Source organism: Ovis canadensis, chromosome 3 (assembly GCF_042477335.2).
Source record: "Ovis canadensis isolate MfBH-ARS-UI-01 breed Bighorn chromosome 3, ARS-UI_OviCan_v2, whole genome shotgun sequence".
Lineage (NCBI taxonomy): Eukaryota > Metazoa > Chordata > Mammalia > Artiodactyla > Bovidae > Ovis > Ovis canadensis.
The window spans coordinates 69,974,138-70,001,374 of NC_091247.1; the positions used below are offsets into that span (position 1 = coordinate 69,974,138).

Genomic DNA, 27,237 nt, shown 5'->3' on the forward strand with positions numbered 1-27,237 from the left:
CTAGCTTGGGGGAGAGATGTGACCGCCAGAGTTGTCAGGTACCTGGAGTACCATGGTTTCAAAAGAAAGGGAAACCTATTCTACAAAATAGATGGAGAAGAATCTGGGGGTGGGGGGGAGGGGAGGAGGCGGGGCATTACAATTAAGGGGCAAATGCTTAGTGAAGGCATGTGCTGTAGAAGCTAGAAAGGATGGCGCTTTATACCCAGACTGCTGTGGCAAATGGAGGTGGCCTCCAGACACGTACAGAAGGGGGACTATATGAGTATAAGACATGGGAATTAGAAATTGTGGGGAGAGTTTCAGGCTTCTAAAAGCTACAAAACCACTTGGGTCTAAGCTAATTATAGACAAAAGACTGAGGTAATTTCCAGGTGATATCTGATACAATACAGCAACTGATTATTAGGAATTGCACATCAATACATATTAGGTAAACCAGTTTGTAAATGCTATCTTTTCTTGCACTTCTACTCTCCCAAACATGAAGAACCCAGTGATGATAATCACATCATCTCTCAAGTCAGACAGACAAGTCAAATCCTAGCTCCCCCCTTTCCTAGCTGTGGGACTTGACCTAGTCACTTAACTTTTCTGAGCCTCAGATCAACAAAAAATAGGACATTACAAAATAAAGACTTATGAGAGACAAGAAAGGAGATCACATGATGATTAAGGATCGATCCAAGAAGGAGATGTAACAGTTGTAAATATTTATGCACCCGACACAGGAGCACCTCAATACACCAGGCAAATGCTAACAGCTATAAAAGGGGAAATTGACAGTAACAATAATAGTGAGGGACTTTGACACTTCACTTATACCAATGGACAGATCATTCAGACAGAAAACTATAAGGAAACAAAAGCCTTAAATGAAACATTGGACCAGATAGACTGAATTGATATTTATAGGACATTCCATCCAAAAGCAGCAGAATACACTTTCTTCTCAAGAGCACACAGAACCTTCTCCAGGACAGATCACATCTTTGGGTCACAAATAAAGCCTCAGTAAATTTAAGAAAATGGAAATTGTTTTCTGATCACAATTCTATGAGATTATAAATCAATTATAGCAAATAAAATAAAAAAAGAAATCAGTTATAGGAAAAAAACTGTAAAAAACACAAACACATGGAAGCTAAACAGTAATGCTACTAAATAACCAATGGATCGCTGAGGAAATTTAAAAAAAAAATCTAGAAACAAATAACTACAAAAACATGATGAACTAGAACCTGTGGGATGCAGCAAGAGCATTTCTAAGAGGAAAGTTTATAGCAATACAATCCTACCTCAAGAAACAAGAAAAATCTCAAATAAGCAACCTAATCGTACATATAAAGTAACTAGAGAAAGAACAACAAGCAAAACCCAAAGTTAGCGTAAGGAAAGAAATTATAAAGGTCAGAGCAGAAATGAAATAGAGACTAAAAAAACAATTTAAAATAAGATCAATGAAACTAACTGCTGTTTCTTTGAAAAGATAAACAAAATTGATGAACCTTTAGCCAATCTCATCAAGAAAAAAAAAATTGGAGAGGACTCAAATCAGTAAAATTAGAAATGAAAAAGAAGTTACAACTGACACCACAGAAATACAAAGGATCATAAGAGACTACTACAAGCAACTATATGCCAATAAAATGAACAACCTAGAAGAAATGGACAAATTCTGAGAAGAGTACAAACTTCCAAGACTGAACCAGGAAGAAATAGAAAATATGAACATATCAATCTCAAGTAATGAAATCCAAATGGTGATTAAAAATCTTCCAACAAACTAAAGTCCAGACACAGAGAGCTTCACAGGTGAATCCTATCAAACACTTAAAGACCAGCTAACTTATCCTTCTCCAACTCTTCAAAAATCATTGCAGAGGGAAGAACACTCCCAAGCTCATTCTACAAGGCCACCATCACTCTGATACCAAAACCAGACAAAGATACCACGAAAAAAGAAAATTACAGGCCAATATCACTAATGAACATAGACACAAAAGTCCTCAACAAAGTATTAGAAAACAGAACCCAGCGACACATTAGAAGGATCAAACACTATAATAAGTGGGATTCATCCCAGGGATGCAAGGATTCCTTAGTATAAGCAAATCAATCAATGTAACACACCATATCAACAAGTTGAAAAATAAAAACCATATGATCATCTCAATAGATGCAGAAAAGCTTTTGACAAAATCCAACACCTATTTATGATGAAAACTCTCCAGAAAGTGAGCATAGAGGGAAGCTACGTCACATAATAAAAGCCATATATGACAAAACCAGAGCAAATATTGTGAAAAATGAAAATATTTTCTCTAAGATCAGGAAGAAGACAAGGATGCTCACTCACACCACTATTATTCAACACAGTTTTGGAAGTTCTAGTCACTGAAATCAGAGAAGGAAAAGAAAAGGAATCCAAGTTGGAAAATAAGAAGTAAAACTGTCACTGTTTGCAGATGATGTAATACAATGCATAGAAAATTCTAAAGATGCTACCAGAAAACTACTAGAGCTAATCAATGAATCTGGTAAAGTTGCAGGATACAAAATTAGGTACAGAAATCTCTTGCATTCGTAACACTGACAACAAAATATCAGAAAGAGAAATTAAAGAAACAATCCCATTTTCCTCTGCAACAAAAAGAATAAAACACTCAGGAATAAACATACCTAAGGAGGCAAAAGACCTGTACTCAGAAAACTATAATATGCTGATGAAAAAAAAAAATCAAAGACCACACAGATGGAGAAATATACCATGTTCTTGTATTGGAAGAATCAATATTGTGAAAATGTTTTATATTATCCCAAAGCAATCTTTACCAATGGCATTTTTAGATTTGAGCAAAAAATTTTACAATTTGTATGGAAACACAAAAGACTCCAAATAGCCAAAGCAATCTTGAAAAAGAAAAAGAGCTGGAGGAATTAGGCTCCCTGTCTTCAGACAATACAACAAAGTTATAGTAATCAAGACAGCATGCTGCTGGCACAAAACAGAAACACAGATCAATGGAAGAGAATAGGAAGCCCAGTGATAAACCCACACACCTATACTCATCTAATCTATGACAAAGGAGGAATGAATATACAGTGGAGAAAAGACCGTCTCTTCAACAAGTGGTGCTGGAAAAAACTGGACAGCTACAAGTAAAGAATGAAATTAGAACACTCCCTGCTGCTGCTGCTGCTGCTGCTGCTGCTGCTAAGTCACTTCAGTTGTGTCCGACTCTGTGTGACCCCATAGACTGCAGCCCACCAGGCTCCCCTGTCCCTGGGATTCTCCAGGCAAGAACACTGGAGTGGGTTGCCATTTCCTTCTTCAATGCATGAAAGTGAAAAGTGAAAGGGAAGTCGCTCAGTCGTGTCCGACTCTTCTCGACCCCATGGACCGCAGCCTACCAGGCTCCTCTGTCCATGGGATTTTCCAGGCAAGAGTACTGGAGAGGGGTGCCATCGCCTTCTCCCTAACACCATATAAAAAAACAAACTCAAACTAGATTAAAGACCTAAATGTAAGGCTGGACACTATAAAACCCTGAAGAGGAAAACAAAGGCAGAACAACCTTTGACATAAATCACAGCAAGATCCCTTTTGCCCTACCTCCTAGAGTAATGAAAATAAGAACAAATAGAAAAAAATGGGACCCAATTAAGCTTAAAATTAAACTCTTTTGCACAGCAAAGGAAACCATAAATAAGACAAAAAGACAACCCTCAGAATGGGGAGAAAATATTTGCAAACAAAGCAACTGACAAAGGATTAATCTCCAAAATATACAAATAGGTCTTGCAGTTCAATATAGAAAAATCAACTAACCCAATCAAAAAATGGGCAGAAGACCTAAACAGATATTTCTCCAAAGACATACAGATGGCCAAGAGGCACATGGAAAGATGCTCAACATCACTAATAATTAGAGAAGTGCAAATCAAAACTACAGTGAGGCATCACCTCACACTAGTCAGAATGGCAATCATCAAACAATTTATAAACAATAAATGCTGGAGAAGGTGTGAAGAAAAGGAACCCTCTTGCACTGCAGGTGGGAATGCAAATTGATACAGCCACTATGCAGAACAGTATGGAGGTTCCTTAAAAAACTTAAAAACTGCCATATGACCCAGCAACACCACTCATGGGCATATGCCCAGAGAAAACCATAATTTAAAAAGATACATGCACCCTAATGTTCATTGCAGCACTATTTCAATAGGCAGGACATGGAAGCAACCTAAATGTCCATCAGTGGAGGAATGGATAAAGAAGATGTGATACATATATACTTTGGAATATTCAGTTCAGTTCAGTTCAGCCGCTCAGTCGTATCCGACTCTTTGCGACCCCATGAATCCCAGCACGCCAGGCTTCCCTGTCCATCACCAACTCCCGGAGTTCACTCAAACTCACGCCCATCGAGTCGGTGATGCCATCCAGCCATCTCATCCTCTGTCGTCCCCTTCCCCTCCTGCCCCCAATCCCTCCCAGCATCAGAGTCTTTTCCAATGAGTCAACTCTTCGCATGAGGTGGCCAAAGTACTGGCGCTTCAGCTTTAGCATCATTCCTTCCAAAGAACACCCAGGGCTGATCTCCTTCAGAATGGACTGGTTGGATCTCCTTGCAGTCCAAGGGACTCTCAGGAGTCTTCTCTAACACCACAGTTCAAAAGCATCAATTCTTTGGTGCTCAGCCTTCTTCACAGTCCAACTCTCACATCCATACATGACCCCTGGAAAAACCATAGCCTTGACTAGACGGACCTTTGTTGGCAAACTAATGTCTCTGCTTTTCAATAGGCTATCTAGGTTGGTCATAACTTTTCTTCCAAGGAGTAAGCGTCTTTTAATTTCATGGCTGCAGTCACCATCTGCAGTGATTTTGGAATATTACTCATCCATAAAAAAGGAATGAAACTGTGCCATTTGCAGAGATGTGGATATGCCTAGAGACTGTTATACAGAGTGAAATGAGTCAGAAAGAGAAATCTGCATAATATTATGTGGAATTTAAAAATAGTTAGAGATGAATTTATTTGCAAAGCAGATATAGAGGCACAGATGTAGAGAACAAATGTATGGATACCAAGGGGGGGAATAGGAGGTGAGTGAATTGGCAGATTGAGATTGACACATAAACACTGCTATGCATACAATAGATTAACTAACGAGAACCTACTGTAAAGCACAAGAAAGTCTACTCAGTGCTCTATGGCGACCTAAATGGGAAGGAAATCCAAAAAAGGGATATATGTATATTTACAGCTAATTCACTTTTCTATACAGCAGAAACACAGCATCATAAAGCAACTATATTCCAATAAAAATTTTTTTAAAAACCGAAACAAAATTAAAACTCTTTCATAAATAAAGAAAAGAGTAATATCTTACTTAAAAAAAAAAAAGGGACAAAGCACCTTACAACATCTGGCATATAATAAATGCTCGATAAATATGTGTTTACTGATTAACAGGTTTGCTATGAAAGAAGATGTGGCATGAATGTCAAGCACTTGTCTGGCCAGGTCCACAATAAATGCTAGCTGTCACTCCTATAATCAGTCCCTTTAGTGATGACCTGAAGTACCAACCAAGTCTGTAAAGAGGAAAGTGCTTCATATCAGGCATTTTACTTAAAATTTGCAATGGCCACACCACAAGAAACCCCCAATTGATTAGTATCATATGCTATTACTTTGCAACTAATAAAGCAGGCAACTGATAATCTAATCATATATTATTATACATTTTATTAATGAAAAGATAAGGACATATTTTTTATAGACAGTATATATCAGCTATTGCCACAATAATCCTACAGAATAAAGCACCTCAAACAAAAAGCTGGCTTATTCTCATGCTCGTGGGTCTATGTGTTAACTGGAATAAGGCTGCTCCAGGCTGGGCTTGGTTAGGTGGCTCTGCTTCTGGCTGTGGGTTGGGCTCAGGTTCATTCCACCTGTGTTCACTCTGGGACCAGGCTGAAAGTGAAAGTGAAAGTGAAGTCATGTCCGACTCTTTGCGACCCGTGGACTGTAGCCCACCAAGCTCCTCTGTCCATGGGATTCTCCAGGCAAGAATATTGGAGTGGGTTGCCATTTCCTTCTCCAGGCTGAAGGGACAGCAATTCCCTGGGGAAAGCCCTTCTTATGACAAATTACCAGTGTGAAAAACCAAAGCCCAATCATGAAAGCATACTTAAAAGTTTGTGTCACGTCCACTAACATCCCATTGACCAAAGCAAGTCTCAAAGCCAAACCCGGCATCCGTGGGTGGGAGCTGAACAACAGTCAAAAAGTACCCAACAATGAATACTGAAATTTTAAGTAGTTCGGTGTAATTGCATTATAGTGATATATCTGTACTTCTACATGGATTTAAATTCATATTAATGAGCTCTAAAAAGAAAGATCTTATGGTAATTAAGGAGGAGATTCTGAAGAGATGAGGTACTAATGATGAAAATTTCTGATATTTCAATTACTAAATAAATGAGGTAATTCAAGCTTCAGATTTATAATTACACAGGAAGTATTTCAAGCATGTTTTATGTTTCAGTTGAATCAGTCTTTTACTCAAACTGCTATGTCAAACCATTAAAAGTAATTGATATTATTAAAGTAGAAGATAACATATCCTCCTATGTTGTGAGATTTACAGTTGACTAAATACATGTCATTTCTTAGAATTAATATCTGTCATTTTAAAAAATCCATGAGTATATCTAGGGAAAGCTCTAACACACCTCAATTATTCAAAGAAAAAAACTTTGCAAAATGTATTAAGATTGATTTTAAAAGGAAAATAAAACATTGAGTCAACATAATTGCTTTGAAGTTTAAGCATTTTCAACAAATGAAAAATTTTGGGATGAAGAAATAGACAACAAAAATACACTTAGCCAAAGGAGCACCAATCTGTTTTCAATCTATGTTTTATAAATTATTCAGTGCAAGCTTAGAGAAATGATTTTAATTAAGAAAGATTATACTTGGGTATTAATATGATAAAATATTCTGACATAATATTTCAAATCCATGTGAAGATAACTGAAACAAAGAATTTCTTGGCAATATAAAAAAATAAGTTTACCAGAATATTTTAATTTTAGAGCTCCATTGTTCTGTATCCGGGGCTTCAAGTGAAACAGTATTAAATATCCATTTTAGGTATTAGAGCCTCCTTAGAACCAACTGCTTTGGTAAAAAATGCTATGAGCTATCTCAACTACTGGAAAGCAAGTATGGCATTATATATCAATGACTTCTAATTTACTAATCTGTGAATTGCTCTTTTAAACTCTAACACGTTATCATTTCTATTCTACTTTCCCTTATTATTCCTCTTTTCAGAAATCCCCAATAGATCGGCTGATATGAGCAAGTCTCAAATCCACGCTCCTCATGGTGGCACACATAATCCTCCATTATGTTGTCCCAACATATTTTCCATTGCCCCTTGGTATATAGGCATTACTCCTGCCAAGCTGGTCTAGTGATTCAAAAATACTTAAGTATATTTGAAAAAATATACTTGCAAAACAGGCATCTAGTACCTCTGTATAATATTTGATCCATCTTTTACTTCATTCAAGTCCCACCTCCTATATTAAATATTTCCCAGTTAACTCCATCTTCCAGGGAGCTCTTCTACCTCTAATCTTTTAAAGCATTTATTGCCTGACTGTATATATGTAATTTATCACATAGGAGTCTTAAACTGTTGAACTTGTCACGTGTATCTTACCATCCTTTAGTAGATTATAACGTCTTTAAGTGTAACTTCCATAACCAAGACACAGACCCATCCAAGATTCATTCTCCTTTTTCTACTTATGAATAGAACACTGTTTTTCCTTGGATGGCAATGCACCCATTTAAAAATACTCACCTTCCAAAATCCCTGGTAGATGGAAAATGCCCATGTGACCCAAGTGCTGGCTAGAGAGATAAGGCCTCTATTTATAGAGGTCTCCAGTGAAGATACTGTTCCTGATTGAAAGGGACATAAACACGAATATGAGGCTTGGAGGTGGAAGAGCCTCATGTGACCACAAGGGCAAGAGCTATACCTAAGGACCAAAAAACCTGCATCATCGACGACTTCATGACACCACTGAATAGCCCTAGACTGTCTACCTCTACCCTTCTCTTTACTTGAGAAAAACAACTGTTGGGTTAAGCTACTCGAATTGGATTTTCACTACATATGGCAAAACATGTAGCTTTGTGTAAGAACATTTAAGATATACTCTCTTAGCAACTTTCAAGTGTAGAATATAGTACTGTCAACTATAGAAACTGTATTTTATATTTTTGAATGGAAGATATAAACATGTCAATCTCCCCAAATTAATCTTTACATTTAACACAATTTTAAGAAAAAAATTCAAGTTGTAAAAAATGATTGAAACTTGACAGATTATTCTCACATTTGTTGATCTGGAAGATGACCAACTGTCAGACTAGCCAAAAAATTCTAAGAGGTTTGGCTCAACCAGACATCCACTGAAGCATACTATAGACACTCAATAATTGAAACAGTATGGATCTTGCAAAACAATGGAATAAATCAATGAAACAAAACTTTAAGGCCTAGGAACATATCCATTTATTTATATAGATCATTGTTTATGACAAAACTGGCAGAGGCATAACTTAAAGGTTTTAGAAATAAATAGATTCCTGTCTCATACTATATAAGATAAATTCTATATTGGTTTTAGTTTTAAAATAGAAAACACCAAAGTACTAAAAGAACACAGGCCTGAATAATTTTAAAATATTTGTATTGCAAAGGAATTACTAAGCATGATCCCAAAGGCAGAAATCATAATGAAACTGACAGACTGGATTCATAAAGATGTAAGAATTATGTATGGTACAAACTCCAACATAAGCAATTATCAAAGAAGTTTTTAATGGCCTAATTTTTTATCATCTGAGCTTTGTTAAATTTATTTATCTTATAATCAAAACACTGGCATGTCAAAAGCCATTAGTAATGATCATAGGGATATATATATTTACTGACACAAAGATATTTACAAAAAACTTGTACCTAATTATGTATGGCATGCTTCCAGTTTTATAAAAAATTGTGTACCTCATCATAAATTTATATATTTTATTATGTAGTTAAAAGTCTGGAAGAATACATATCAAAATCTTAATATCAACTATCTCTAGATGGTATTATGAGTATTCTTTTTATTTAACATATATCATCTAATTTTTCTAGAAGTAAATTTATATTACCCAGATAATAAAAAAAAATGTATTTTAAAATTTTTTCATGGTGAAAATAGCCAAGACATAAAAAAGAGATAGTTTCTATTAAACTGTGGTTATTTCTAGGTGGTAGGATAACAGGTGACTTAAATTTTCCTCTTTACATAAAGTTTTTGAATATTTTTATATAGGAATATATTTATTCAATCAAAATGAAATGAACTTGATTTTTAAAATGCATCTGACTACTGTGCAGCTACAAATTATACAACTATTGTATAAAAGGAAATCTGCTAACCCTACGGGTGAACTGACTAATGAAGAACGCAGCGCATGAGCTCCTCAGTTTCACACTTATCACCAGGGTCACATGTAATAAGCTGTGTGTACCATGTCAGAAATAAAGCCATTTTCTTTGTACTCTTTTAGTGTTTTCACTCCTGTTTTGATGCTGGGAGCAGGGAAGTAGGTAGTAAAGGCCTACAATGACTATTAACATGATCATAACCGGGTTATTCCAGACCCAGTAAAGCACAGAGAAATTAATTCAGTCAGCAGTCCAGGGAAAAAAGAGATTACATCTGAGGCTCCAGGATGATGGATGAACTCAAACTAGAATTAAAAAGCAAAACAAAGTAGAAAGTCTATGTGCAATTTGATGTATTATCTATGACAACTGGTTCCTCTAATATGAAAGGCAATCCATGCACTACAGTTATCCAGAGATCATGCTCTCCCTAAGTGTCATTAGCCAGAGGGATTAACAAATTTTCCAAAAGATTCCAATATCTCCAAAACTAAATAAAAGCTTAGGTAACTTGAAGATCAGTTAACAAAAAAAAAGTCTCCAGCTTCAAATGGAAAAACAATCTAAAACATGCCCTGCTAAAAACTGAACATGGTTACACCATCACCCCTATTACTATACCAAATACCAAATTCATTCATCATTCATTCATTTCTTCATTTGTGTATCCCTTCATTTCCCTACAATGAATACCTACTATGTGCCAAGTTCTAAAGCAGGCAGTAGGTGGAGCTTACAACCAGCTCCTTACCAAATGTAAACATGTTAACACCCCTGACTGAAATCTTGCCACATATAAATTAGCTAAAAATAAATTAGGAAAAAAAAGGAATAAAGCAAAATTCCTGGCATCATGAGAGATACAGGTTTACTCTGACTAAATGTTCAAGCACTGATTGTTCTACCCTTCTGATAAATTAGAGACAGAAATAATGAATTTTAAAGTTGGAGAAGAAAGACAGCACTGTAGTGTAGAGAAATGGGAGACATAAAGGGTAGGGGAAAAAAACTGGTGAGCCTAGAGTTAAATTTATTCTTTAGTAAGTGAATCACTTATAATATCTAGGAATTAAATATAACCAGTAGAACCTGGAAACTGAACATCATAGTCCTCAGAGTAAAATAAAAATTATATTCTCAAACAGAGAAGTAACTACACTGCCCATAGCCCAGTCTTGTTACAGAAGACATCAAAGACAGACCTTATAGTCAGTCTTTCACCTCAGCTAAGCAGAGCATGATCCTCACAGCCTCCACAGAGCAAGAACTTCCCCTAGTTAGGCTTGTCTCAAAACCTAGGACATACCTAATTCTTTGTATTTCATGTCTGGTCCTGGACATCAAATGTAAATAGCAGTGTAATGTTGTACTTTAATAGAGGATCTAGAATTGAGAATCTATTTACCAGCATACTCAGATAGAAATCTGGTTCTCCCCATCAGGAACTGCTGAGTACCCTATAGCAGTAGTTCTCAAACTAAGTTCTATGAATATTATTATTAAAGTCTTATGATATTTAAAGAAATTTTATTTTTATGACCATCTTTAAAAAAAGAAGTTTTAAGGATAGTCTGCAGCTCTGGGATGACCCTGTGCAACTGCATATTGCTTTACGATTTTTATGCAGTAATTTGTATGTGCAACTGAGTTTGTTGATTAACATCTAGGAAAGCTATAACTGGAAGGCTTTATATAAGCAAAGAGGTGGGAGAGACCAGCAACATCTCTGACTGTGCCAACTCATATCAATTTACTAGAAATAAGTATGGTCTTCATTTTCCAAAAAGAGTTTCTGTACCCCTGATCCTTAGTAATAGTTGCATCAGATATTTACTTAATGAACGTATCAGTTAGGCTAGCTTTTTCTCCAAGTAATAAAGCTTTACACAGTGGCCAAGTGATACATCTTTAATGTGCTGTTTCAAGACTACTCATTGGCAAAGATGAGGTTTGGTTTGCCTAAGTTCCAATCAGAGACATAAAGGTTTTAATACTGCTTGAAATACATACTACTACATAAACAGGCATTTGCTGAGTAAGTATTACCAAAATCCAAATACAGAAAACAGATGAACCATGGAACCGCAGTTAGGGTGACATGTTTCTGCTAAAATTCTCCATATCAACACTGTTTCAGCAAAGCAGTGTCACCCATCTCACTAAACCCATGTTGATTTAAACTCAATTATAATGTTCATCTGAACTGTAATGGTGTTGTCATATTTAATTTCTACATTTGTTTTGATTTTATTTAGCATAAGTTATAAGCATAAAATACATGTGTGCATACGAAGTAACATACTATGTGCATACTGAATAACATAAGTAATACAAGAAAAATGAGGAATTTAAGTAATATTGTAATAGTTTCAGTCAATACAAGAAGTCCACAGCAGTTTTATTCTTCAAGAGGACAGGCTACGTCCCTCAACTTGAGGAACTCTGCTTCGTGACATAGGTTAGCTTTATCCAGGATTTAAGAGAAAAATAACATAGTACCATGGTTCTCTACTTTTTTATTTCAAATGAAGTTTTCTACATCCTTGCATCTGTTTTGTTTCCCAACTTCCCGGCTCAAAGTGGCAGGCCATCTGGAGGTGGCCAGAAACGGACACCATCAGGAAAAGAAATCCCTTTTGTAACAGTAACTATACTGAATGTAACTGCTATCATTTTTGTCTGAACTGTCAGTTTCTGTAGAAACAGGATGGCGTCAGAGCCTGTCACAACTGGGAGGCTTAATAAATGTCTGCAAAATGAAGGTCATTTTCTCAGCTCTTTTTACTCCAGTCTGGTTTAAACAAACTGTGTCAGAACCCTGTCTTAATATAGTTACTTTAGCTGTGTAAGAAATACTCTACAAGAAGAGGATAATTTTGTTGATGGAACATATAGTCACGATCTACTAGCAAGTAGTGATATCCTTAGAGACCAGCCTCTATAGAAGGCTCTCTGAATGATAAGAAACAATGCTAAAATGATGCAAACAGTACATTCAGATTTTCCAGAGAAAATAAAAACATGAGTAACTTTTATCTCCTTTCCATAAAAACCATTAACTGTGAAATAATAAATTCCCCAAACAAGTCAAATCTTCAACATGGAATGAAAAAAGCAGTATATTCAGAGACAGTATTTAAAATACCTCATTTAAATATATTTTAAAAATCTACTGAGCCAGAAAAAATGAAAAAATTCCCTGTCTCCCCCACAAAAAAACAATATTTTAAGAAAATAGATTTTAAAAAAATTCCTGGGTGGTACTAACCTGGAAGCCAGCACACATTCCTAGCTTCATTCTTAAGAACTGATGAAATACATCTGCAAAAATAAACAGCTTGAGAAAGCTGAGCTTGCCCAAAGAAATTAATTAAAAAATAACCCAAAACTTGTTTTTGTCATTTCCTCAATACTTTTCTCTAATAATGGAGAAATCAAAGTATAATCAACATATACAATCACAATAGGATGTAAGGATACAATCTGACAAATGACTAATCCTATAAAATTTGATTTATGAGACAGTATTGCTCAAAACTATATGAAAGTCACATTTTTTTTCTTTTTACTGTTCCCTGTAACTGGGATCTATTGCATGACCTGAAAAAAAAAAAATCTCTTCTTCCCTTCCAAAGTCTAAACATAAATGCTTATCAGCAGGCTTCCTAATGAGTTAAGTCAATCACTAGGCCACTATTTCAGTTTGTGTTTCTGCAGCAGAGCGGCTTTGGAGCTAAGAAAATCACTTGTCTTGTATCCTGCTATTTTGGACAAAAACTAATTTCCTGCCCAACCCTGGGAGTCACATGATTCCAAGCTAATGGAAAGTCTGCTTTCCATCATAAAATGAAAAGTCATGTAGAGATCAAGCTCCAACAATTAAAAAGATACACACACATGCTTAACTTCCATTCCCCATCCTAGGATTTAATAAGAACATCGTAGTATTCTTAGGGAAAACAAGACTGTCATATAAGTTGAAAATAAGAAGTCCAAGATTAGGGACAGTATATTATTAATATCAGGATCAGAACTGAAAGAGAAAGAAGAAAGGAGACAGAGAGAGATCCACTCTAGGACTACAGGGGAAAAAAATAACTAAAAAGATTTTTAAGTGAATTGAACTACATAAGAGGAAGAAAAACTTAGAGACAAATATAAACAAACAAAAATGTTAGAGGATGAATCCAACTAGACGACCTCTAACTGAATCATGCAAGGTCAAACAAAAAGCAAGCTCGACATCTCTCCCAGTTGGAAGCATACACCAACCACAGGAGGAGCATAGCCCAGAAGATACATTTTATGGATATGTGTGAGGTCCTGGAACATTTTGTGTTGTAACAATTTTAGGATTTCAGAAATTCCACAGGATAGCAAGCTTTTCAACTTTCTTTCTCTAATCCACATTTTGGCCACCATTCTAATTATGTGTTCAACAATGCCCAATTTTGAATGCACACAGAGAACTTAAAAGCTAAGCTTCAAAGGACAAACTGAAATAAAACTATTATATAGATTACCTTAAAAAATATTATGGAAAAAGTCCAAACTGAAAAGAAGGATGGTTTATAATCAACAAGGATATATTGTACAGCACAGGGAACTTTATTCAATCTTCTTTAATAACGTATTTGGGAAAAGAATCTGAAAAAGGGAATGGATATAGATATGTGTATAACTGAATCATTTTGTTGTACACCTGAAACTAACACAATATTGTAAATCAATTATACTCCAATAGAAAATAAAAATTTTTTAAAAAGGATGGCATGGTTTATATGTTTTATGTCCCACCCACTCAACTTTGGAGTACTAAAATACACATTTGAACCTTGATTACTAGCGAGTTGTACTAAATTTTGAATCCAAGCTACTCCAAAAATCCAGCTACTATTTTCTTTAATTGTGATTCATACCTACATTGACAAAAATGTATGCAAGATGCTAGTGATAATTAATTTTATGTGTCAACATGGCTAGACTACGGTGCTCAGTTGTTTGGTTAAACACTCAACTAGATGTTGCTATAAAGATTTTTAAGATTTGATTCATGTTTATAATCAGTTAACTTTAAGTAAAGCAGATTACCCTCCATAATGTGGGTGAACCACATTTGATCAGTTGGAGATGTTAGGAGCAAAGACTCAAGTTTCTGAGAGAAGGAACTCCGCCTCCAGCCGGTGACTTAACTACTTTACCTGAATTGCCAGTCAGCCTGCCTGCCCTACAGATTTCAGATTTGCCAGCTCCCACAATAATAAACCTCTTTCTCTTTTTCCATATCAGTTCAGTTCAGTCGCTCAGTTGTGTCTGACTCTTTGTGACCCCATGAATCACAGCACGCCAGGCCTCCCTGTCCATCACCAACTCCCGGAGTTCACTCAGACTCACATCCATCGAGTCGGTGATGCCATCCAGACATCTCATCCTCTGTCATCCCCTTCTCCTCCTGCCCCCGATCCCTCCCAGCATCAGGGTCTTTTCCAATGAGTCAACTCTTCGCATGAGGTGGCCAAAGTACTGGAGCTTCAGCTTTAGCATCATTCCTTCCAAAGAAATCCCAGGGCTGATCTCCTTTAGAATAGACTGGTTGGATCTCCTTGCAGTCCAAGGGACTCTCAAGAGTCTTCTCCAACACCACGGTTCAAAAACATCAATTCTTTGGTGCTCAGCCTTCTTCACAGTCCAACTCTCACATCCATACATGACCACAGGAAAAACCATAGCCTTGACAAGATGGACCTTTGTTGGCAAAGTAATATCTCTGCTTTTCAATAGGCTATCTAGGTTGGTCATAACTTTTCTTCCAAGAAGTAAGCGTCTTTTAATTTCATGGCTGCAGTCACCATCTGCAGTGATTTTGGAGCCCCCAAAAACAAAGTCTGACACTGTTTCCCCATCTATTTCCCATGAAGTGATGGGACCAGATGCCATGATCTTCATTTTCTGAATGTTGAGCTTTAAGCCAACTTTTTCGCTCTCCTCTTTCACTTTCATCAAGAGGCTTTTTAGTTCCTCTTCACTTTCTGTCATAAGGGTGGTGTCATCTGCATATCTGAGGTGATTGATATTTCTCCCTGCAATCTTGACTCCAGCTTGTGCTTCTTCCAGCCCAGCGTTTCTCATGATGTACTCTGCATAGAAGTTAAATAAGCAGGGTGACAATATACAGCCTTGACGTACTCCTTTCCCTATTTGGAACCAGTCTGTTGTTCCATGTCCAGTTCTAACTGTTGCTTCCTGACCTGCATATAGGTTTTTCAAGAGGCAGGTCACCCATATGGATGACCATGTATGCTGTGTGCATTGTGTGTATGTACATATATTAGTATACCACATACACATACTATAGATTCTGCTTCTCTGGAGCACCCTGATTAATGCAGTGCCCAAAACCACAATTAAAAGTTTATCGCATTTACTCTAACATTATGCAGATTTTATAACTTGAGGAAAACACTGGCTATCACACATACAAGATTTTCAAATCATTTGAATAACCTGTGTTAATATGGAGGAAGCCTCTGAATGTTCCCTCTGTAGTGCATAGCTTTCATTACACATACTAAGAGTTTAAAACAGACTGCACCCCCTACAGGGGAACATTTACTTTGCATTTCCAAATTATATTTCAGAGTAAGTGAATTTCACTTACTCTATAATTGTGGAAAAGATCACAAGAAGATTCAGTTGAACTAAAGTAAATGGATTGGTACACCTGTTTTAGGAAACAAAGACACACCAATACTATGGAGAATTTATATAATGCTAATAGGCAGCAGGTATAAATAAACGATGTCATTTGTGAAAACTACAAGTCTGAGGTCTGTCAAAGCACAGAGGATAAACTATCTTGTTTTCAAAGTGCCATTTAGTACATTCATTTTTCAGCCAGACACAATAAAGGTAGAATTTACTAATTATACCTTTAGCAAAGTGACAGACAACTTAATTAGATGAAAGCATATAATAACATGTTTGGGATATAAACATTTTATAAACATCACAAGTCTTGGGAAAAAAAACTTTTTAATTGGGTAGGAAAACAATTCAGAGTCATTCTCTAAGCATAGCCAGCAATGATGGTAAATAACAGATCTAAACTGCAGTTCACGACATGTGCCTCTAGTTCACAATGTTATCCATCATAAATGTTTAAGAAAAATATTTGCAAGCAAATCAATTACAATGACATCTTTAGGCCAAAGTCCCAAACTTAAAGCCAAATGTCTTCAAGGAGAGGGAATTTGACAAAAATGTGGGAAGTGTCAGGTGTAAGAGAGGTATGGGGGGCAGGGGGCAGGGTTTGCATGTCCCATCAAAAGGTAAGCTTACATCTGAGGCTTCCTTGATGGTCCAGTGGCTAAGACTCAGCTCCTAGTGCAGGGCTCCCAGGTTTGTCCCTGGGTCAGGGAATGAGATTCCACATGCTACAACTAAGCAAGACCTAGCACAGCCAAATAAATACTTTTAAAAAAAATAAAAGGTAAGCTTACATTAAAATACAACAGCTTTATTCTATCCCAACAGTATGCATCAGTCCCGGGTAAAATTCAACAAACTACTGCTACCTTGTGATACTTGAACTAGAGAACAGAAGTAAATTAGAACAGTAAATACATGAATTAGTTAAAGAGAATATAACTGTAACTATCTAGAAAATTATCTTCTAAAAGGGAATTTGCTTGATTAGTACATTACTCATAATTATTTATATAAATTGAACCCTAAAGCAAAGTCTGTATCACATGAAAGGTTCAAAATTAGTTGTAGGTGAGTATCCCTGATCCAGTTATGTGAGATACTTCGGTGACTCTACAGATAAAAGGCTCTAGGGAGAGAGTTAAACTTCAGGAACTCGAGAATTTTGGAAAAGGGATTTAGGAAAGGAACGAAATTGTTTAGAAAAGACTACTTAGAGGAGATAGCTGGTGAGGGAAGTCTAAGTCACTACAGGAAGGATGTTGAAGAGATGAATCTCCACCATTTCCTGATCCTTGCATGAAGATGAAAGCATCTCACAGCAGCAGTGGTGTGACTGCTGCCTGGCCTGCATACAACTGTTAACTCAAGCCACCCCAGGAGAGTAGTGGAGGGTGGGTGTCTGGTAGGAACAGGTGGGAAGAGGAGATGCATAACTGGTATCATAAGAGGACATGCAAAGGTTTTGTGAGAACCTAAGGACAAGAACAAACAGCTGTCCTCCCTGTCAAGAACGGAGGTTTCTGCCCCTCACATGGCCTATATGCTTCTCTTTGGCGTTACCTCTTCAATGCTGACTAGTTCCTCCTGGTTCTTCATCTTGCCTTTGACTAAAATAGCCTCTTTACACCCCGATATGTTTCACAGTTTTTGAGCTCAGTTCCTGTGGGTTATTGGCAATATCCACTGTGGCCCGACAGACTTCACTCACCACACCTCTGCGGGTGTTAGGAACACACTCCTTTGATCTGAAGAAAGCAAAGAAACTTCATAGACATCTAACAGACTACATAACAGCTCAAACTAGGGAAACCAGAATGGACAGAACATGCAGCTTTTACCAAGGCCAAGTCAATGCAAAAAACAATAACAGTTTAAGAAGAATGTTTAAGAGGCTACCCAAAGAGAACAACTACAAAAATTTTTGGAGGGGTTTAAAAAAACATGAAATCTAGGGATAAAATTCCAGTAGAGGAAGAAAAATAGCTAGTGATGAAAACCAAACTAGTAAACTGGAAAATGAAGTAAAGGAACTATCATATAATAAAGCAAAAAATACAAAGAAATGTAAATTTCTGGTAAAAATATGAGGCATTCAAGACAGATCCAGAAAACCTAATATGCAAATATTCAGAAAAAGCAAAAGGAACAGATGCAATGATCAAATAGGAAAACTTCTGCGCTGAAGAAAGAACTGAATTTTCAGATCAAAGGAGTTCACCAAATGCCAGGTATTTATAATGGGGGGCGGCGGGGGGAAGACACACAATTGACAAATTATGATGAAGTTTTTGTAGTTTAAGAGTAATAATCAAGTCATAAAGAGAGCAAGAAAAGACTACCCACGAAGGTAAACTGCCACTGGATCTTTCATAAGCCACTCAGGAACCTGAGAGATGTATACAGGTTTTAAAGAAAAAAGGACTGTATTCCAAGACCCCTATGTCGAGGAAAGATATAATCTATATAGTGCAAATGAAAAAAATTTCAAACTTATAAGGAAATTCATAAAACAAATCACTTTTTTTATTTTAAGGAAAAGGCATTGCAAGAGTACTCTAAGCTGATTCATGTTAATGTTTGGCAGAAACCAACACAATTCTGTAAAGCAATTATCCTTCAGTTAAAAATAAATTAATTTTTTAAAAAAGACAAAACAGTACTCTAGGTTCAATGTATTTTAAAATTTATTTTTAATTGGAGGATAATTGCTTTACAATATTGTGTTGGTTTCTGCCATACAGCAACATGAATTAGCCACAGGTATACATATGTCCCCTCCCTCTTGAACCTCTCTCCCACCTCCCACCCCTTCCCACTCCTCTAGGTTGTCACAGAGTACTGGGCTTGAGTGCCCTGGTCATACAGTGGATTCCCACTGGCTGTCTAACTTTACCTATGGTGATGTATATGTTTCAGTGCTCCTTTCACAGTTCATTCCTCTTCTTCCCCTCTGGTGCCCACAAGTCTGTTCTCTACATCTGCATCTCCACTGCTGCCCTGCAGATAAAGGGCACCAGCTGCTGCGCTGCCCTCACTACCATCTCTCATCATTAATACATGCATTAATATATGATATTTGCTTTTCTCTTTCTTACTTACTTCACTCTGTATCTAGATTCATCTACTTCATTAGAACTGAGTCAACTGCATTTCTTTTTATGGCTGAATCATATTCCATTATATATATGGACAACTTCTAAAATCAATGCAATACATTATATCAATAGAAAGAAGGAAAACCAAAACATCTGATCAATTCAACAGACCCAGAAAAGCCACTGGACAAAATCTAGCATCTTTTCATGATTAAAAACCCCAGGAACAAAATAGGAATAAAAAGGAGTCTTTTCAACCTCATGAAAGACGTTTATAAGAAAACCATAGCTAACATTATTCTTAATGGTGAAAGATTTCCCCCTAAGGTTAAGATGAGATATCTGCCCTCACTACTACTTCTACTCAACCTTGTACTGCAGGTTCTAGTCGGGGCAATTAGGCAAGAAACAAAAATATAAGACACCTGGATTGATAGCTCAGTTGGTGAAGAATCTGCCTGCAATACGGGAGACCCTGGTTCAATTCCTGGGTCAGGATGATCCGCTGGAGAAGGGATAGGCTACCCACTCCAGTATTCTTGGGCTTTCCTTGTGGCTCAGCTGGTAAAGAATCCACCTGCAATATGGGTGACCTGGATTCATTCCCTGGGTTGGGAAGATTCTCTGGAGAAAGGAAAGGCTACCCACTCCAGTATTCTGGCCCAGAGAATTTCATGGACTATATAGTCCACAAGGTCGCAAAGAGTCAGACACAACTAAGAGATGGTCACTTTTACTTTCAGATTGGAAAGGAAGAAGGGAAACTATCTCTATGTGCAGATGACATGATTCTGTAGATAGACAATCCTAAGAAATCACTGAAAAACTATCAGAACCAATAATGAGTTTAGCAAGGCTGCACAATGCAAGATCAAATCCAAAAATCAATTGTATTTCTGTGAAAATATGAAAATAAAATTAAGAAAACAACCCTATTAACAATAGAATCAAAAGGAATAAAAGACTTAGGGATAAATTTAACAGAAGAAGTGCAACACTATGCATTAAAAACTATAAAACATTGTTGAAAGAAATTAAAGAAGACCTAAATAAATGAAAAGAAATCCCATGGTTATGAATTCCAAGACTTAATATTGTTAAGATGTCAATACTCCCAAATTGATCTATAGTTTTGGTAAAATCACCATTAAAATTTTAACTTTATTTTTTTGCAGAAATGGACAACCTGGTCTTAAAATTCATATAGAATTGCAAGGAATTACAAATAGCCAAAAACATCTTCAAAAAGAAGATTAAAGTTGGAGGTCTCACAGTTTCCAATTTCAAAACTTACTATAACCAGTAATCAAAACTGTGTGGTACTGGCATATGAACAAATTATGGATCAATAGACTAGAACTGAGGGTTCAGAAATGTGTCTATGCACCCACAGTGAATTGATTTTCTACAAGGGTATCAAGATTATTCAATGGGGAAAGAATAGTCTCTTTAACAAATGTTGCTGGGAAAACTGGATACCTAAGTGCAAAAGGATAAAGTTGGATCCCTAACCTTATACCATATGTAAAAATTAACTCAAAGTGAATCAAAGACCTAAATATAAGAGCTCAACATATAAATGCTTAGCAAAAAATAGGTATAAATTTCCATGACTTTAGCTTCAGCAAGATTTCTAATATGTGACAACAAGAGCATGAGCAGCAAAAGAAACATGAACATCATCAAAATAAAAGAATATTGTGCTACAAAGACACCACGAAAAGAATCCATAGAAGGGGAGAAAATATTTGCAAATTCTATATCTGATAGGGGTCTAATACGCAGGATGTAAAAAAAAAAAAAAAAGAAAAAGAAAGAACTCTTATAACTCAACAATTAAAAAGACAAATAACCTAAATGTTTTAAAGACAGTCAAGGGATTTGGACAGAAATTTCTCCTAAGAGTATACACAAATAGCTAATAAACACACGAAAAATGTTCAACATCATTAATCACTGGGGAAAAGCAAATCAAAACCAAATGAGATATCACCACATGCTCACTAGGATGCCAAAATTAAAAAGACTGTAATAAGCATTAGTGAGGTTGTGGAGAAAAACTCTCATATACTGCTTTATAAAATGGTACAGTCACTTTGGGAAACAGTTTGGCTACTCTTCAAAAAGTTCAACATAGAGTTACCAAAGGACCCAGAAATTTTAAGAGAACTAAAAACATGTCCACGTGAAACTATGTCATGAATGTTCATAACAACATTATTCATAATAGCCAAGAAACGGGAACGATCTAAATGTCCAAGAAGTGATGACTGGGTAAACAAGATGCGGTGTATTCATATGATGGAATATTATTCAGTCACAAAAAAGAATGAAGTATTCATACATGCCACAACGTGAATAAATCTTGGAAAACATTATGCTAAGTCAGTCACAAAGGACCACATATTGTAAGATATCATTTATATGAACAGGCAAATCCATGGAGACAGAAAGTAGGTTAGTAGTTGTCAGAAGCTGAGGGTACAAGAGAAGGAGTGACTTATATAAAGAATATAAGGATTCTTTATGGGGTGATGAAAATATTCTGCAAAAAGATAATGGTTGTACAATGTTGTAAATATACTAAAAACCACTAAATTGTTCTCTGTAAATGGCAGAAGAGGACATCAGATTTGAAGCACAAAAAACAATTCAATGCATAGCTGCTGCCTTAAAGACAGAGCCACGAGGCTCCTGAGAGTTGAGAGTTAACCCCAGAAAATAGCCAGTATGTAAGCAGAAACCTGGACTTCCCTGGTGGCTCAGACAGTAAAGAATCTGTCTACAATGTAGGAGACCAGGATTTGATCCCTGGGTTGGGAAGATCCCTTGGAGAAGGGAATAGCAACCCACTTCAGTATTCTTGCCTGGAGAATTCCATGGACAGAGGAGCCTGACAGGCTATAGTCCATGGGGTCGCAGAGTTGGACACGACTGAGTGACTAACATAGACACACACACAAGCAGAAACTTCAGTCCTACAACCACAGAAAACTGAATTCTGCCAACAACTCAAAAGTGCCTGGAGGTGGGTTTTTCACCAGTGCCTTCAGATGAGAACTCAGCCCATTCAACATCTTGTTTTCAGCTTTGTTTTGCCCCAGTCAGAGAATCCAGCAATGCCATGTGTGTGATCAGGTCACCCAAGATGGCTGTTCTCTTGTTCTCTGTACATCTCCTACTTGACCAGTCCCTGCTCCACCTATATCCTACTCACATGACTGACTGACCTACATTCTTAATCATGGAGCCTAGTCAGTAAGTGCCTACACACTTGTCCCAGTCTCAGCTATGACTGTTCTAATCTGCAGCTGAGAACTTCCCTATGAAAGCTTATCAAAGGAGTGGTGAGGGGATATGCTCCTCTGGTTTCCCTGGTAACTGATGAGCCAGCCTGATGATGTCAGTTCCCTCCTCCTTGCCCAATCCTCTCACCTCACATCCTGCCCACCATCTGCTACACAGGGTGGGGTAATTGCTCTAGGACCTTGCTTCAGTTCAACCCCGTGGACTGTAACCTACTAGGCTTCTCCATCCATGGGATTCTCCAGGCAAGAATACTGGAGTGGATTGCCATTTCCTTCTCCAGGGGATCTTCCCAACCCAGGGATTGAACTCGGGTCTCCCGCATTGGAGGTAGATGCTTTAACCTCTGAGCCACCAGGGAAGTCCTCAGACATGTAAGCTCCCTCCATCCATTAGACCACTGATGTCTCTGTTGCTGATTCTGGGCTCTTTCTTCACTCTTGAAGCTGGGCAAGGACATGACTTGAAGGCCTGTGGGGTGAAGTCCAACACCACGCCAAACATCTGACTGCAACACTCAATAAATGGGTGTTGTTTAAAACCATTAATTTTGTCAGTCAGCTCAGTTCAATCACTTAGTCATGTCCAGCTCTTTGCGACCCCGTGGACTGCAGCACGCCAGGCTTCCCTGTCCATCACCAACACCTAGAGCTTGCTCAGACTCATGTCCATTGAGTCGGTGATGCCATCCAACCATCTCATCCTCTGGCATCCCCACTCCTCCTGCCTTCAATCTTTCCCAGCATCAGGGTCTTTTCTAATGAGTCAGTAATTAACTTTGTAGTAGTTAATAAACAAGTGTTACTTTAAGCTATTAATTCTGTAGTAATTTGTTACATAAGGATAGAAAACTAACACACTCCCCACAGAAAAAGTGGCTGGGTCTTTGTGAACACTGTTCACCACTTTTATCAGTAAAGGCAAGGAAGTTTAATCCCCCTGGAGAAAACCAATGGGACAGTCAGTGGAGAAGTCTCCCAGCTTCTCCCCAGCCTAGGGAATGGGGAGAGGGAAATTGTCCTGGAGATGCATTCTTCATGATTCTTCAGAGGGTCCTCAGAGACACAGTGCCCCTGGCCCTATGGTAACAGAGCCCAACTCCACAGCAACCCTTCACTGACTTTTCTGGCTCCCCTATTTCACTCTCCCTTCTCTATTATTCTGCTTCCTGGGATCACCTCCCAGATAAATGGTCCACACCCAAGCCTGGATTGCAGGCTCTGCTCCCTTGGGAATTAAGTTGTGGCAGAAATCTGTAGATGGCCCATATATACACATTCAGCCCCTTTTCTGCAGTAAAAGAACCCTAGTTTTACTTGACATGGCAATATGCCCAGCTAAAAGCATTTATTTACCACCCCTTCCTGTGACTAATGAAGCACAGGTCACTGAATGGAGCTCCTAAGAAATCGCTTTAAAGGCAGATGACCCAGTCAGGAAGCAGGTCTCTTTCCCTTCTTTCGTCTTGCTGCCCGGACTGTGGATATTAAAGCTGGAGCTGTGGCAGCCACCCTCCGACTATGAGGAGACATAGAGCATGAAGTTTGGATCCTTGTGACTAGAGCACTGCCACTTGAGCCCTAACTGTATCCTCAGGACATCTCTTACATAAGAGAAAAACAAACCTGTGTTTTCTTTCAGCCAGTATTACTCGGGTTTTCTGTAACATACAGCTAAGCCTATTTGTAACATTTACTCAAGAAATAAAATCTGTGAATCACATGGAAGATGACTAAATGTCCAAGAAGACGTGTGTTAGAAGCACTGAAGGAACTGACAAAAGCAACATCCCAAAGGAACTAGGAAAGCTAACAGAAGAGAAATGCCAACTCGTAGAGCGAGGCACACACTATTTTTGAAAATAAAAACCTGCCTCTGAAAATTTAATTAAAAACAAGAGAGTTACACAGCTTAGCCACTTTTGAGTTTTGAGGTCTCTAGTTTGATTTAGTTTGAGGTCCCCAAAATAAGCAAATGCATGTGGTTCTCTTTTCCTACTTCCACTTGAATATTCATTATCAAAAAGCAAAAAAAACCCTAAAATAGCTTTTAGAGTTTTCACTAGTGATACCGACTGAATATTTATATTTTAAGTATCATCACAGTCAAATAACCACCTACTGCCTGGATAGCATTTTAATTAGGTGTAAAGGTATATAAAAGAAGAAGATAATTCATTCCTAATCCAAACAGTTTTCATATCTAACTAGGGACTGAGTCCTTTACCTGTGGAATCTGATTCTATCCTAGGAGATAGTGTCAGAATTGAGCTGAATTGTCAGACATCCTGCTGGTGTCTTTTCACTGTTATACAGTGTTCTCCAAGGAAAATGCTGATGGGGTGAAGGATAATCTGTCTTGAGGATTATATATATATATCATGACTATTTAAAACTCTGATTTTCAAATGTTTTTGAACAAAGTACAAATAAAATAAAATGAATGAATTATTTTACTCTACAATTTAAAACAAATTAAGTCAACCATAAATCACAATATTTCTATTGTCTCCCAATTCATAATGTCAACTACTTTCTAACATATTATTTTTATATTTTTACTGTATCGTATTTTGCATTATTATTTTTGTATTTGCAGGTACAAAGAGAATATCTTAATTACAAAACATATAAATTGCTGCCATTATTCCACTTGAATGGGCTTTCTGTGAGATAATAGTTGTCGATCATTCCAGACTACTTCCAGATAATATTGTAGGTTAAAAAATATAAGGTTGATTTTTATCATTAGTATAAATCCACATAATTATTAAATGAAAATTTGACCTTGTAAGCAAAATAAGAACACACGTGAAAGAAAGCAAACAGAAAGAAAAGTTTTGTTTTACCTTGAGCACTAATTATGACTGTGTGCCAGGTTCAGGAATTATGTACATGATTCAGACTCATGGTGGAGTCAGCCCTGGGAGTTCATTTCAGTTCTACAATCTATAAGTGATGCCTGTCTCAAAAGTTTCTTCACCCTCCCTACACTTTAGTTTCCTCAACAGTTAAACTTTAATAACCACCGTTTTAGAGAGTTAGACTTGGAATTAAATGAGATAATAACTTTATTAATGTTTTAACAAATACATAAGCATTCAGCAAATGGTACCTATTATTTCTACAGCTCCAATACTTTGGCCACCTGAATCAAAGAGCCCACTCATTGGAAAAGACCCTGATGCTGGGAAAGACTGAAGGCAAAAGGAGAGGGGGCGGCAGAGAATAAGACAGTTAGATGGCATCATGGACTCAATGGACATGAGTTTGAGCAAACTCCAGGAGACAGAGAGGATAGAGGAGCCTGGCATGTTGCAGTCCATGGCATTGCAAAGAGCTGGACATGACTTGTGACTGAACAACAACAAAAATTATCTTCTGTGTTATAATAAAGCTTAAATGTGCATTATTTGATAAATGGAGACTGTAGACCTTATTTTCTTTAAAGGACAGCAAAGACCTCAATAGATTAAAACTTAAACCAAGTCCTTCAACCTGAAACCAAGTGTAGGTTATGGGAAAGGCTTTTTGTTTTCATGCCTAAGTCATATCTCTAATACTTTTATTCATAATATGGCCTAGTAATTGAAACCTAGATTTCTTTTTCCATTTAAAAAAATATTCTAAATCTCTATTTTTTTAATAACAGGCAAATACAATGAATACAGTGGCAGCAAGGGGTTTTTTTATTAATAACACAACTTCCCAGGTTTTTGCTGGAGTTAGAACCTGATATCATTACAAATGGGTATGTTATCTACATTTTTATTTGGAGCCATGCTCAGATTTTTGGATTTCACCAGAGGAGTAATATTTTTAAAATTTTGAGAAACACCATAATTTGACAACATTTTATATTTCAGAAATATTTTAATTAAATAGAGATAGCAAGGATATTTTAAAATAGAGCAATAAAAACAGGAATACTAAGGGAAATTTTAAACTATAATCTCCTATCTAAAGCATTTAATTAAAGAAAGAATAGTTTGACACTCTAACAGGAAAAGCATACTTTCGGGTTAAGAAAAAATGTTCTTTCCCAAACAAGAATAGCTGGCCTCCCTATACTGATTTATATATGCTCTGTGTGTTTATGCAAATTTGCCTCATTTCTCCAAGGATTAGTTCTTGGATTTAAATTTGGGAATCTTCAATTCAAGTACTAACAAGATTTGATAAATTTAAGATCTTGTGTCTTTAACTGCACATGCCAGATACTATTAGCCAGAATGATTCCCAGCTCTCCTTGGAACCTACATTCTAGTGCGTAGAGATCAATATCAAACAAATTAACTAACATGTTCAGATATTGATTGGTGCTAAGAAGAAAAATGAAGCCGGTTAAGACACAGAGACAGAGCGGAAGGAAATGTATTCAGAGAAATCTTTAACTAGGGCATATCCAAGTAGAGATTCTAATAAAATTAGGGAGTGAGTCATTTGGAAACCTGTGGGAATAGTGATGGTTAATAGTCAGAAAGCATTTTCTCCTGTGCTAGTCAGTATCCTAACTGCTTTACACAGGTAAACTCATTTAATCCTCTTAACAATTGCATACAGGTACTATTATGATCCCTAT

At 37.0% G+C, this 27,237-nt stretch overlaps 1 protein-coding gene across 8 annotated transcripts in view; it reads right to left on the bottom strand.

The window, feature by feature from the left end:
* The window catches only part of ACYP2 (acylphosphatase 2), a 183,289-nt gene that overhangs the window by 84,498 nt on the left and 71,554 nt on the right, over positions 1 to 27,237 (bottom strand). For 2 of the 8 annotated variants that reach the window (XM_069583359.1, XM_069583355.1), the window contains one exon: positions 12,816 to 12,868. The exons of 4 other annotated variants lie outside the window; for them this stretch is intronic. In XM_069583359.1, coding sequence (XP_069439460.1) covers positions 12,816 to 12,868 — 53 coding nt within the window. Of the gene's footprint in view, positions 1 to 5,740; positions 5,992 to 12,815; positions 12,869 to 27,237 lie in introns of those variants that run through there. 2 more of the 8 variants (XM_069583352.1, XM_069583358.1) reach the window with 2 other exon arrangements.